Source organism: Terrapene carolina, unplaced genomic scaffold (assembly GCF_002925995.2).
Source record: "Terrapene carolina triunguis isolate 2854851 unplaced genomic scaffold, T_m_triunguis-2.0 Scaffold838, whole genome shotgun sequence".
Taxonomy (NCBI): Eukaryota; Metazoa; Chordata; order Testudines; family Emydidae; genus Terrapene; species Terrapene triunguis.
The window spans coordinates 3,965,737-3,978,126 of record NW_020665189.1 but is presented as its reverse complement, the minus strand read 5'-3'; the positions used below and the strand labels follow the sequence as shown (position 1 = coordinate 3,978,126).

General features: G+C 53.8%; 1 protein-coding gene across 1 annotated transcript in view; it reads right to left on the bottom strand.

The window, feature by feature from the left end:
• The window catches only part of LOC112102581, a 20,619-nt gene extending 13,734 nt beyond the window's left edge, over nucleotides 1-6,885 (bottom strand). Inside the window, exons 1-6 of the mRNA XM_029913750.1 lie at nucleotides 6,871-6,885; nucleotides 6,514-6,565; nucleotides 4,980-5,065; nucleotides 4,305-4,352; nucleotides 3,283-3,429; nucleotides 1,687-1,764 (exon numbers count right to left, since the gene is read on the bottom strand). Of these exons, the coding sequence (XP_029769610.1) occupies nucleotides 1,687-1,764; nucleotides 3,283-3,429; nucleotides 4,305-4,352; nucleotides 4,980-5,065; nucleotides 6,514-6,565; nucleotides 6,871-6,885 (426 nt within the window). The remainder of the gene's footprint in view (nucleotides 1-1,686; nucleotides 1,765-3,282; nucleotides 3,430-4,304; nucleotides 4,353-4,979; nucleotides 5,066-6,513; nucleotides 6,566-6,870) is intronic.
• Nucleotides 6,886-12,390: the final 5,505 nt, after the last annotated feature.

Genomic DNA, 12,390 nt, shown 5'->3' with positions numbered 1-12,390 from the left:
TGGAAAAACACCAGAAGCCCCCTCCCTTCCATTATGGCAGGGAATGATGGGCAGTTAATCAGCTGTCTGTCTGAGCTCCCGGCCTTGGACTGTGCTGCCCATGCAGATCCAATTGCAGGACCAGGACTTTGCACAGAGACAGGGCCACGGTTCACCTGCACGGATCCGATGGCAGGATCAATGTCATAGTTCCTTCCTCCAGGAGATGGGGGAGGAAGTTAATACAGAAGCAGCCTGCCCACTCTCCTTTTCATAAAGGAACATTCCCGGGGGCCTCTCTGAATGGAAACATTTGTCATGGTTCTTTGGTATTGATGTACCCAGGGATCCATCCCTGTTCTGAAGGGAAGGTTGTTAGGCAGCTGGTTGTCCAGGGTGTAGCAGGGATAACAGTATTATTGCAAACCCAAAGAGCTAACCACTCCGCAGCCCCATCCGGAGGCATGGCCCAGCCTCAGGTGCTGGCTCCAGGGCACAGCAGGTTGCACCCTTCCATTCTTTTGCTTCTTTTCCTTTGTTTCCTCTTTCTGATGTTTAAATTCAAGGCACAAACCTGTCTTGAGGCAGCATCGGCAGGGGGCATTCAGACCCAGGAGAGCCAGGCAGGGGATGGTTCCTATGCACCAGGCTGGCACCCGCACCCAGAGATTGGGGTTCAGAACCTGCTGAGGGCAGCAGCAAAACCCGCAGGCTCCACCTGTGGGCTGAGGCCAGGGTGAGCTTGGTGCAGCCTGGGCAGTGGAGGTTTGCTCTGGAGCTGCTGGGAGCAGGCTTTCCCCCAGCTGACTCTGGCTCGGGCCCATGGGACTTCCCAACACCCAAGAATGGGTGGAGCAAAAGGGAATCCAGCCCCACCCCCTCGGTGCCCATCTGCCAGCCCTATGGCACCACAGCATCCCCCTCATGTTGGGGGTTTTCCCAGCCAATTTCCAGCTCTTTAAACCAGTGGGGCCCACTGACAGGAGCAGACTCTGCACGCAGTGTGTTTTGTTACTCGTTAGGCTGTTCAGAGACACAGGGCCTGATCCTGGCCTTGCTGGGGTCATTGACACCCATGCCAAGTGAGTTTAAATGAGGTGTACACTGTTTCCATTCTGCTCCAGCCTCTCACACCCACCCACCCACTCTGCACAGGTCTCACTGACAGCAGCAGGGGTGGGGCAGAGCAGGGGGCAATCCACCCCCTTGGGGAAGCTACCCACAGGCAGTGAGGGTGGGCAGTGGAAGGCAGAGCCATATGGGTAACACAGGGAAAAGAGAGGGAAGGAAAAGCCACCCCGGCTGCTGCTCAGAGCAGGAGCCCCCAGGGACATCCCAGCTTCCCCACACTCAGCAATCCCATGATCCCGTAGTACATTTGCCCCGCTCCGCCCATCCCCCAGTTTGGGGCTCAGACCCAGGCATTGGAGGAGGGGGGCTGCCCTGCAGACTGGCAGGACTCACAGGTGCCCCAGCTGGGAAGGTGATGGCGAAGGGTGCCCAGGGGGTGTGAGAGTCCAGCCAGCGGGCAGCACAGATTGCAGCCCCAGGGCTCCACCACGGGCAATGGGAGATACTGCTCTAATGAGGGTTATAAAATCATTCCCCAATGGCCCAGGCTGGAGGATGGGCAGCCAGCCTGAGGCACACACCAGCCTGGGGCACACGCCAGCCCACCAGCGATGGATCTCCCGCACTCCATCTTACCTGGACAAAGCTGACAGTTTGCAGATGCTCCCTGCCATCCCCTGGGGGCTTGGGCTCCTGGAAGAAGGTTTCTATCACCTGGACAGGGGGTGGAACTGCTCAGAGGCCTGTGCTTTGCTCACCAGCTCCCTAGAATTTGTGGCCCGGGGGCTTCTTCTGAAGCTGGGATCTGTCCTGCCTTCAGATAGCTGGGGGAGCTCCCCTCAATTTCAGGGTCTGTCGCATCAGTTCATGGAAGGGCGGGATTGGGCCTTTTGGGTGAGCTGAGAGCTCAGGGCCACCCCCTGCCACGTGAGCAGCAGCCTCCCCGGGCTGTCTCCCCCACCCCTGGGATGCCATAGCCAATGGATCCCTGGCTGCCAATTGACCCCCGGGACGCTGTGTCCAATGGCTGTTCAGATTTCAATGGGAGTGCGGGGGAAATTTAGTGGTGGCCAGGAGTCCCTTAGGACCTGGAAGCCCTTGGATTTTTGTGAATGGTAAAATGTAAATGTCAGTCTATTTCGGGAGCCTTCGTTGTGGTTATTCGCTGCTGTTTGATTACACCCAAATTACCCACACCAATGCGCTCGCTTGGGTTGTTAGCAGGGTTTGACCCGTCAGAGCTAGAAGCATGAGCCACTACAGCTAGAGCTAAAGGAGCAGCTCCTCCAGTTAACAGCTTTAATAGGTTCTTATCCTCATGTGGAGCCAATGCTATGGGGGACCGAGACATGCTGAGCTAGGCGGGAGGCCAGACATTGTGCTAGGAGGTGACAGAGTGTTAGTAGATTGAGAAGTGCCTCATGTAGCAACAACCCCCATTGGTCTGGCAATGGGAAGCCAGGCATGTCCCAGGGTCCCACTGACACGCATTCACTGCCTCTCCCAGGTGCTGACCCATTTTCTCTCCCTCTCTCTCGGATGATGCATGAGCTGCAGGCGCCTGTCTGGCTCCAGCACCCCCTGCCACCTTCCCCTGCTGTGACCCTGCGGGAGCCACGGGCTGGCTGAGCTACCCAGCCACTCTGCTCCTCCAGGGGAAGCTGGTGCTGGCTACGCCACTGCCTCCATCTGTCTGCCACGCGATAGGAGATGGGAAGGCAATGGTGCTGAGCGGCTTCCAGGCAGCAGTGGCCAGAGCACTGCAGAGCCAGCACAGTTCCAGGCCTGGGAAGCGGGGAGCAGGGACGGTGCCTTCCCCATGGCAGAGCCTCCTCCCCACCCCCCACACTTTCTGCCCCTCTCACTGGCTTTCTCCCCGCATCAGAACTGCTACCACCTCCATGGAGCAGGGAACCAGTGGGGCAGCCAGAGGGGGAGGGGGAGAACGTCTTTTCCTGCCTTGCTCTGATGCCCAGATCTGCCCTGCCAAACTACCTAAATGGTGCTCCTGGCTGCCCTCTGACCCGGGACACCACACCCAGCACACATATGTATATTCCTGTTTGCCCAGTTCAGTGCCAAGCCCCAGGCAGCCTACAAGGGTTGGAAGGTTCATGCCAGTGGGTGGAGTGGATCATCCCAGCCCAGAGCATCCGAAGGGTTAAACCAGCCTGGTGAGAAGGAGACAGGACCCAGCAATAACCTCTGGGCCGCCCAACCCACTGCACTCACCTGTTGGATGATGCTGTGGTGCTGCCCAGTGCCCTGAGGCTGCAGCTTGGTCCCGGCCTGATGGGCCTCCCACAGCAGCAGGGACACGCTGTAGCCAAGGGGCACCATGGCCAGCAGGGGTCTCACCAGCTCCGAGAACACCTCGTCCTGCAGAGAGAGCCAGGGGGAGCAACCCAGGACACAGCAACCCCAGGGGAGCTGAGGCAGATCTCGAACACAGGCCAGGGTGCTCTGCTCCAAGCCCTGACCTCGGGGCCCTCTCGACCCCCAGCCTCCCTAGTGCAGTCAGCCCCACAGCCTCCTTCCCCCACCCCCACTGCTGGTGCTGGCCCCTGCTGAGGGCTTTGGGGCTGGGGCTGGTGGGGAGAGGTAGAGACCCCATTGAAACGTGCCCAGCCAAGCAAAACTACAGGCCATTTACCAGCTGGGCTGGGTCGCTTTCAGCACCGCAAGCCCTGGGTCAGTCGGGCCCTGGAGAAGCAGACCGGGAATGGCACAGCCCCTGAAGGAGGCCTGGGACCCCAAAGGGGGCATCTGCTGGGAGCAGGGGAGGGGGATAGGAGACCCCTGTGCAGCGTGAGTAAGAGTGGGAATGCCAAGTACAGAGCATCGCTGTGGGGGCAGGAGCAATGGTGAAATGCCCACAGGGACTGGGCTCGGGATTAGTCCCAAGGGGAGGGGAACCCCTGCTGCTTGGGCTATTTCCAAGTGCACTGGACCAAGCTCCACATTATCCCTGGATCTCAAGGTTCCCTCAGAGGCCTTAGGCTGATCAGGGGGGTCGTGACAAGCACCTTAGCAGCCATTCCTTACCGCCCGTGTTTGGGGGGCCAGGATAATCCCAGGGGACACGGCCGAGCTCTGGTGAGACACATGGATCAGTTCTCAGGGCTTGGGGAGTCTAGGGCTCAGTCTGGCTCCTGGATCAGCCTCTGGGTGCTGCCTGCCCCTGAGTCTAAGGAGAGGGGTGCAGGCCCCAGGCCTTTCCCCTTCCCAGCACAGACATGCAGAACCCACCGTACCTGCCCCGTGTCCAGACTAAAGATGCCGTCGAACGTGAAGCAGCCCTCCTGGAAAGACACAGCAGCTGGGTTAGCGCTTAGCCCTTCCTGCCTCTCACCCAGCCCCAGCACCCCCAGGCCCGGAGCTCTCCCATCCCACAGGGACCTCTGGGCTGTATTTCATCCCCCCGGGCCGGGTGCAGGAGGAATCGTAGCGGCCAAACTCCAGGGGTTGGCAGCGTTGCACTGCACCGCGGGAAGCAGTTCCACAGCTGGGGCCTTGGCACAATTCCTACCTGCCAGGGCAGGGGCTGAGCAGGCAGGGACCTGCGGGTGAGACGGACCCCGTCCGAGGGGAGCTAAGTGAGAGGGCTACGTGGGAGGGGCTGAGAGCTGCACCAAGCCAGGCTGTGAGAGAGTCCTGGGACTCAGCCCCCACCCCCACCCCAATGGGTCAGGATTCCCTCAAGTCCCAAAGGCTGATTTGTAAGAGAGCAGGTGTGCCCTGTGGGATGACTCTTGCTGCTTGAGGTGAGGCCTCTGTTGCTTCATCCTGTGCCTGGCTGGAGGGGCCAGCCCAACACTGCCCCTGCATACAGCCATACTCCTGACACAGGCATCACATGAGCATCCCCACCTTCCCTCCTCACTCCAGCTTGGGGTGAGGACCCTGCCCCGGACACCACCCAATCCTACCTGAATGTCCTTGTCTGCCTTATCTACGAAAATCAGCCGGCTGGAGTCTTCATTCACGACCCGGAAACTCTCCTGCTTCCCCGAGCCTGAAACGCCGAGTGAGGGGACAGGTCAGGGCCATTTACACACAGTCCGGGGGGGCAGGGGCACAAACACAGGATCAGGGATGTGATCAAGAAATAAACTATGGGAGATCCTGCTCCCTGGGGCCTGATCCACCTCAGTTGGTCCACAGGGGCCACTCCCCTGGAACCAGCTGCAGTGAGGACTGGGATGTGCCACCCCACACAACACCTGCAGACTGGATCTCCTGGGCCTGGCAGCACCACCTGTGGCACACATGGAAGGCCTAGACAACAGGGACATGAAGCCACACACCAGATGGGAATGGGCCAGGAAACAGGAGCGAGAGCAGAGTGACCTGACCCAACCTGCCATTCCCCAGGCACCGGGACTTTGGCCCACCTGTGCCCATGGGTCTTTCACCTGCTGAGCCCAGGCTGCCCTCCATCCCCTCCCCAATTCCCCTTCGCAGGGAGCATCAGCCTCCTCCTGGTCCCCACTGGGGAGCCGCAGCTCTTTGGGTTTAATCTCAGCCCATCCTCCCCTCGGGCTGGTCCTGCAGCCAGGGAAGGGCTGGGGTGAGGAAGGTCACTGAGCCCTGCTGCTGCTGGCCCTGCCCAGCTGGTTTCCTGCAGTGGTGTAGACATGAGCTGGCTTTGCTGCTGGCTCAGGCACAGAGGGGAGGCCTCAACACTGGCTGCTAACGGAAATGAGATCCCGGCTGGCTGCAGCATGCTGGGTGTAACCGTCCCCGGGTTCCTGTTGCGCTGGGGGACCAGACGATCCTGTCAACAGTTCCCCTTTGCTGTGAACTGACAAAACTGCTTCCAAGTTCTGGCCTGAGCTTCCTGCCCCTCCCCCATGGAGCCTGAGCCTGGCCAGCCCTTCACTCCAAGCCCCAGGCTGAGGAGAGGTGGGGTGCAGCCTCCCGAGTACCCTGCTGCCTCCACTCTCACTCCACTTTAGGCACCAGTGGCTCAGAGAGCAAAGGGATGTTGTGTCCTCATTCTGCAGTGCGCCCCAGAGCCAGCTCGCCCCCTTCTCCCCAGGCCCATTTCCTTCCTCCCCCTGTGCCCCCTTCATCATGTCCCTCTCCAGCTAACTCTGCATCTCCCCCTGGCTGCTCTTCGTGTCTGGCTGCCTTATTGCCATTCTCACCATGGGGCCTTGGCCATGCCAGCTGGACACAGACCCCAGCTCCTTTCACAGCAGCAGCGGATGGACTTGGCTTTTGGGTCCAGCTCCACAGAGAGATTTACCTGCTTCTCTCCCGTTGATTTCAAGGGCAGTTAGGTGCTTAACTGGGCCTACCAGGCTGGGCTGGATTTGAACCAGTCATCGGCTTCCCAGACCACTCCCCACTCCCACGCAGGAGCCAATCCCCTGACAAGACTACACAAAGGGGCCTGATGAATCGTAGACACTCATGCCCTAGACCCCCCCCTGCTGCTGGCTGCCCAGGGCACTGTACCTGCTGCGCGTCGGAGTCCCACTGCTGTTCGCACACATGCCTCCTGCTTGGCCTGGAAGGAAGCACACCATAGAGAAGTAAGGGCTTCTGCCCCAGGCCCAGCACTTCCAGGAGCAGACTGCTAGGGAACTGAAGGAGAAGCACAAGGGGAAGCCAGTTCCCTGGCTCCTAGTGCACCAGCCAGTTCCAGAGAGCACCTGGCTCCCGCTCACCACCAGCCCAAGGGGGAGCTGGAAGCAACAGATCAGGTGTCAAAGCTGGACAAAGGGGACAGAGACAGGACAATGTGCAATGAGGGAGCCGCCTCTCCCAGACCTCCCCACTCTGGGTCCCTCAGCTAACCCCAGCAGCACTCACCTGCCCAGCGTCCATAGCCAACACTCTACTGCACTCTCCAGCCGGTGAGCATCTTTTCCACGGAAGGGCGGGGGGACAGGGAGATGAAGTTACCATGCATTTTTAATCTGTCTGGCCAGCCTGTCCTGATGCTCCTCAGGGGAGCAGAGGTAGGTGTAGGCCGCAGGTGGGGGGAGGGATCTGCGCCAGTTGAGCACAAGCGGCAGGTGTGGACAGAGCTGGGGAGAGCAGCACCCCAGCCTCAAGGGCTGAGCTGGGGGTGCGGGCGCAAGGGCGGTTCCTTCAATGCCTCCCCCGCAGCACTCGGACAGCTGAAGTCATCTGCTTGTATGGCTGCAGCACCGTCAATAGGGCAACAGCAGAGCAATCTTCTCCCACACTGGCCCCCGGAGGTGCCTCAAACCAGCCCTGCGGGGCAACTTCTAGGGCTGAGAGGGGACTTCAGACTTCACAGCTCATTTCAGTGCTTGGCCCCTGCTGTGACAGCCAACAGGGGGCCAGTAACGACAGTAGGGTGACCAGATAGCATGTGAGAAAAATCGGGACGGGGGTAGGGGGTAATAGGAGCCCATATAAAAGAAAGCCCCAAATATCGGGACTGTCCCTATAAAATCGGGACATCTGGTCACCCTAAACGACAGGCATCTCTCCATTGGCACCCCCAACTCCTTTCACATTCCCCTGGCCCCACACAATGACTTCTGGTTACTACCGAACTGGGCTGGATTCAAACTGATGGCTTAAATGTGCAAGTCTCTGGAGAAACCTCATCACCTCCAAACCTCATTAGTTAATGACCCACCCTTTTTATTTTTACTGTTATTCATTTGCCTCACTAGAGTGTCCTGGGTCCCCAGACCTGGATCAGCACTCCACCATGCTAGACACTGTACAAACTGTACCAAAGAGATAGTCTTGCCTGGAAGAGTTTACAATCTAAACAAGAGACAGACTATCCTCTAGCAAATCCCCTCTGCACACCCTGAGCAGCTCCTCCAAGGATCATCGCATCAGTTGCATTCCATCAGTTTGTTGCTCCTGGGAAAGCCCCCTGAAACACATACCTCCCTTGTCTGAGTGTCCTGGGGTCTCACAGCAACCACGTGACCTTACTTGAGTGCCCTTCAGTATAACACCAAAAATAAACCACAAATACTTGGCTCTGTAACAGCAGAGCACAGCCCAGAGCAGGGACCATGGCTACAGATGCTAATGAGCATTAATAAATCAATGATCAGGAAATACTTCATTTTAAAAGAATAGATGATCACCAGACATAGAATCATAGGACTGGAAGGGACCTCGAGAGGTCATCTAGTCCAGTCCCCTGCACTCATGACAGGACTAATTATCTAGACCAGGGGTGGGCAAATTACGGCCCGCAGGCCGGATCTGGCCCCTCGGGGCTTTGGATCCGGCCCGCGGGATTGCCCCCCATGGCACTGTGGGCCCCGCGCCGCTCTCAGAAGCGGCCGGCACCAGGTCCCTGCGGCCCCCGGGCGGGGGGACAGAGGGCTCCGTGTGTTGCCCTGAGCCCCCTCATACACCCCGCACCCCTCCTGCACCCCAACCCTCTGCCCTGAGCTCCCTGCTGCACCCTGCACCTCTGTGCATCCCAACCCCCTGCCCTGAGCCCCCTGCCGCACCCCGCACCCCTCCTGCATCCCAACCCCCTGCCCTGAGCTCCCTGCTGCACCTCGCACCCCTCCTGCACCCCAACCCCCTGCCCTGAGCCCCCTCCCACAGTCTGCACCCCTCCTGCACCACTGCCCTGAGCTCCCTCCTGCACTCCGCACCCCTCCTGCACCCCAACCCCCTTCCCTGAGCCCCCTCATACACCACACACCCCTCCTCTGCCCCAATCCCTTGCCCTGAGCCCATTCCTGCACACCGCACCCCTCCCACACTCCACACTCCCTCCCGCACCCCAACCCCCTGCCCTGGCCCTGCATACAATTTCCGCACCCAGATGTGGCCTTCGGCCCAAAAAGTTTGCCCAGCCCTGATCTAGACCATTCCTGACAGGTGTTTGTGTAACCTTAGGGTTAGGGTTAGGGTTCTTAAAAATCTCCAGTGATGGAGATTCCACAATCTCCCTAGGCAATTTATTCCAGTGCTTAACCATGCTGACAGTTAGGAAGTTTTTCCTAATGTCCAACCTAAACCTCCCTTGCTACAATTTAAACCCATTGCATCTTGTCCTATCCTCAGAGGTTAAGAAAAACAATTTTTCTTCCTCTTCCTTGTACCTTTTACATACTTGAAAACTGTTATCATGTCAATCTCAGTCCAAGTGTATACATTTTAATATATAAGGCAACACCTCCTCCCTTTTTTCCCTGCCAATCCTTCCTGAGCAAGCTGTACCCTTCTATACCAATATTCCAGTCATGTGTATTATCCCACCAGGTCTCTAGGATGCCAACTATGTCATAGTTGTGTTTATTTACTAGCATTTCGAGTGCTTCCTGCTTATTTCCCTTATTCCACATGCTAGATGGTGTCCTCCTTCTAGATGATGTTACGGTATCCTCTCACACTGAGGATACCACTCCATTGGGAGGGAACCCATGTTATTAGGAAGAGACAGGTAATAATAGTGGGGGATTCAATTATTAGAAATATAGATAGTTGGGTTTGTGATGACCAGGAGAACTGCATAGTGCCCGGGAGATGACCAGGAGAAGCCTGCCAGGTGCGAAGGTTGTGGACCTCTTGAGACATCAAAATAAACTTGTTTGCAGTGCTGGGGAGAAGCTGGTGGTTGGGGTACATGTAGGTACTGTGATATAGGGAAAGGTAGGAGAGAGGTCCAGGAGGCTAAATTCAGACTGATAGGTAAGAGATTAAAGTCCAGGACCTCCACGGCAGCATTCTCTGAAATGCTTCCAGTTCCACACCTAGAGTCAGTTAGACAAGCAGAACTGCAGAGAGGGACTCAATAGGTGGATGAGATGATGGTGTTGGGAGGAGGAATTTAGGTTTATTAGGAACTGGGGAATCTTCTGTGAAAGGAGGAGCTCAGACAGGAAGGATGGGCTCCACCTAAACCAAAATGGAACCAGATTGCTGGCATGTTTTTAAATTAAGGGCTGGGAGGAAGCTGACAAGTGAGAAGGAGCACACAGTTTGGACAGAGACATCTCTTACAGGAGGGTTTATTAAAGGGGATACTCTATATCCTAGTCATGAGGAGAGGATAGAAGTAGATAAAGTACAGGAAGAAACTGAAGAGAAACAGTCAAATGAAAAAGAGTTCCATTCAATTACATCACAGGAAGGCAGACAACTAAATACTGATACATTTTATAAGTGCTTGTTTACAAATGCAAGGAGTCTAAATACTAAACTGGGTGAACTTTAGTGCCTGGTATTAAATGAGGGTATTGATATAATAGGCATCACAGAAACTTGGTGGAATGATGATAACCAATGGGACACCATAAAACTTACTGGAAAAATAGAGTAGTCATGCTGCTGGGGGAATGGCACTATATGTGGAAGAAAGCATAAAGTCAAATAAAGTAAAAATCTTAAATGAATCAAACTGTACCACAGCATCTCTATGGATAGAAATTCCAAGCTTCAATAATAAGAATATAGCAGTAGGGATATACTACCGATCACCTGACCAGGATGGTGATAGTGACTGTAAAATGCTCAGGGAGATTAGAGAGGCTACAAAAACAGAATACCCAATAATAATGGGGGATTTCAACTATCTCCATATTGATCTGGTAGATGTCACCTCAAGATGGGATGCAGAGATAACATTTCTAGACACCATTAATGACTGCTTCTTGGAGCAGCTAGTCCTGGAACCCACAAGGGGAGAGACAATTCTTGATTTAGTCCTACATGGAGCACAGGATCTGGTCCAAGAACTGCTTGGTATTAGAGACTATAATGTAATTAAATTTAACATCCTTGTAGGGAGGGAAATACCAAAGAAACCCATGACAGTAGCTTTTAACTTCAAAAAGGAGAACTACACAAAAATGAGGAAACTAATTAAATGGAAATTAAAAGGAACAGTCACAAGAGTGAAATGCCTTAAAAGCTGCATGGAAATTATTTAAAAACACCATAATAGAGGCTCAGACTAAATATATCCCCCACCACCCAAATAAACAGTAAGAGGGCCAAAAAGATCCATCATGGCTAAAGAGCAGAGTAAAAGAGACAGTTAGACAAAAAGGCATCCTTTAAAAACTGGATGTCAACCCCTACCGAGAAAAATAGAAAGGAACATAAACGCTGGCGAGTCACATGTGAAACTATAATTAGGCAGGCCAAAAAACAAAACAAAAACAAAAAGAATGTGATAAGCAACTAGCAAAAGACACAAAAAATAACAGCAATTTTTTAAAGTACATTAGAAACAGAAAGTCTGCCAAACAATCAGTGGGGCTGATTAAGGTGCTAAAGGAGCACTCAAAGAAGACATAGCTATGCAGAGAAGCTAAATGAATTCTCTGCATTGGTCTTCACTGCAGAGGATGTGAAGGAGAGTCCCATACCTAAGCCATTCTTTTTAGATGACAAATCTGAGGAGCTGTCCCAGATTGAGGTATCTATAGAGGAGGTTTTGGAATAAATTGATAAATTAAACAAGAAGTACTAGGAGTAGATGGTCCCAAGAGGGAATTGAAATATGTAATTGGAGAACTATTACAAGTGGTATGTAGCCTATTGCTTAAATCAGCCTCTGTACCAGATGATTGAAGGATAGCTAACACCCATAACACCCATTTTTAAAAAAGGCTACAGAGGCAATCCTGGCAATTACAGGCTGGTAAGCCTAACTTCAGTACCAGGCAAACTGATTGAATGAATAATTCAATTATTGATATGGATTTATATCAATTAATTACTGATTAATAATTAACAGAATTATACGACACATAGATGAACACAATATGTTGGGGAAGAGTCAATACAGCTTTTGTAAAGGGAAATCATGCCTCACCAATCTATTAGAATTATTTAAGGGGGTCAACAAACATAGACATGGGTGATCCAGCTGATATTGTGTATTTGGATTTTCAGAAAGCCTTGTCAAGGTCCCACACCAAAGTAAGGAGTCATGGGATAAGAGGGAAGGTCGTCTCATGGATCAGTAACTGGTTAAAAGACAGGAAACAAAGGGTAGGAATAAATTGTCAGTTTTCACAATGGAGAATGATAAATAGTGGGGTTCCCCCAAGGATTTGTACGGGGACCAGTTCTGTTCAACATATTCTAAATGATCTGGAAACAGGGGTAAACTGTGAGGTGGCAAAGTTTGAAAATGATACAAAATTACTCAACACAGCTGAGTCCAAAGCTGACTGTGAAGAGTTACAAAGGGATCTCACAAAACAAAGTGACTGGGTAAAAAAATGGCAGATGAAATTCAATGTTACTAAATGCAAAGTAATGCACACTAGAAAAAATAATCCCAACTATACATACAAAACAATGGGGTCTAAACTAGCTGTTATAATTCAAGAAACGGGGAGGGATAGCTCAGTGGTTTGA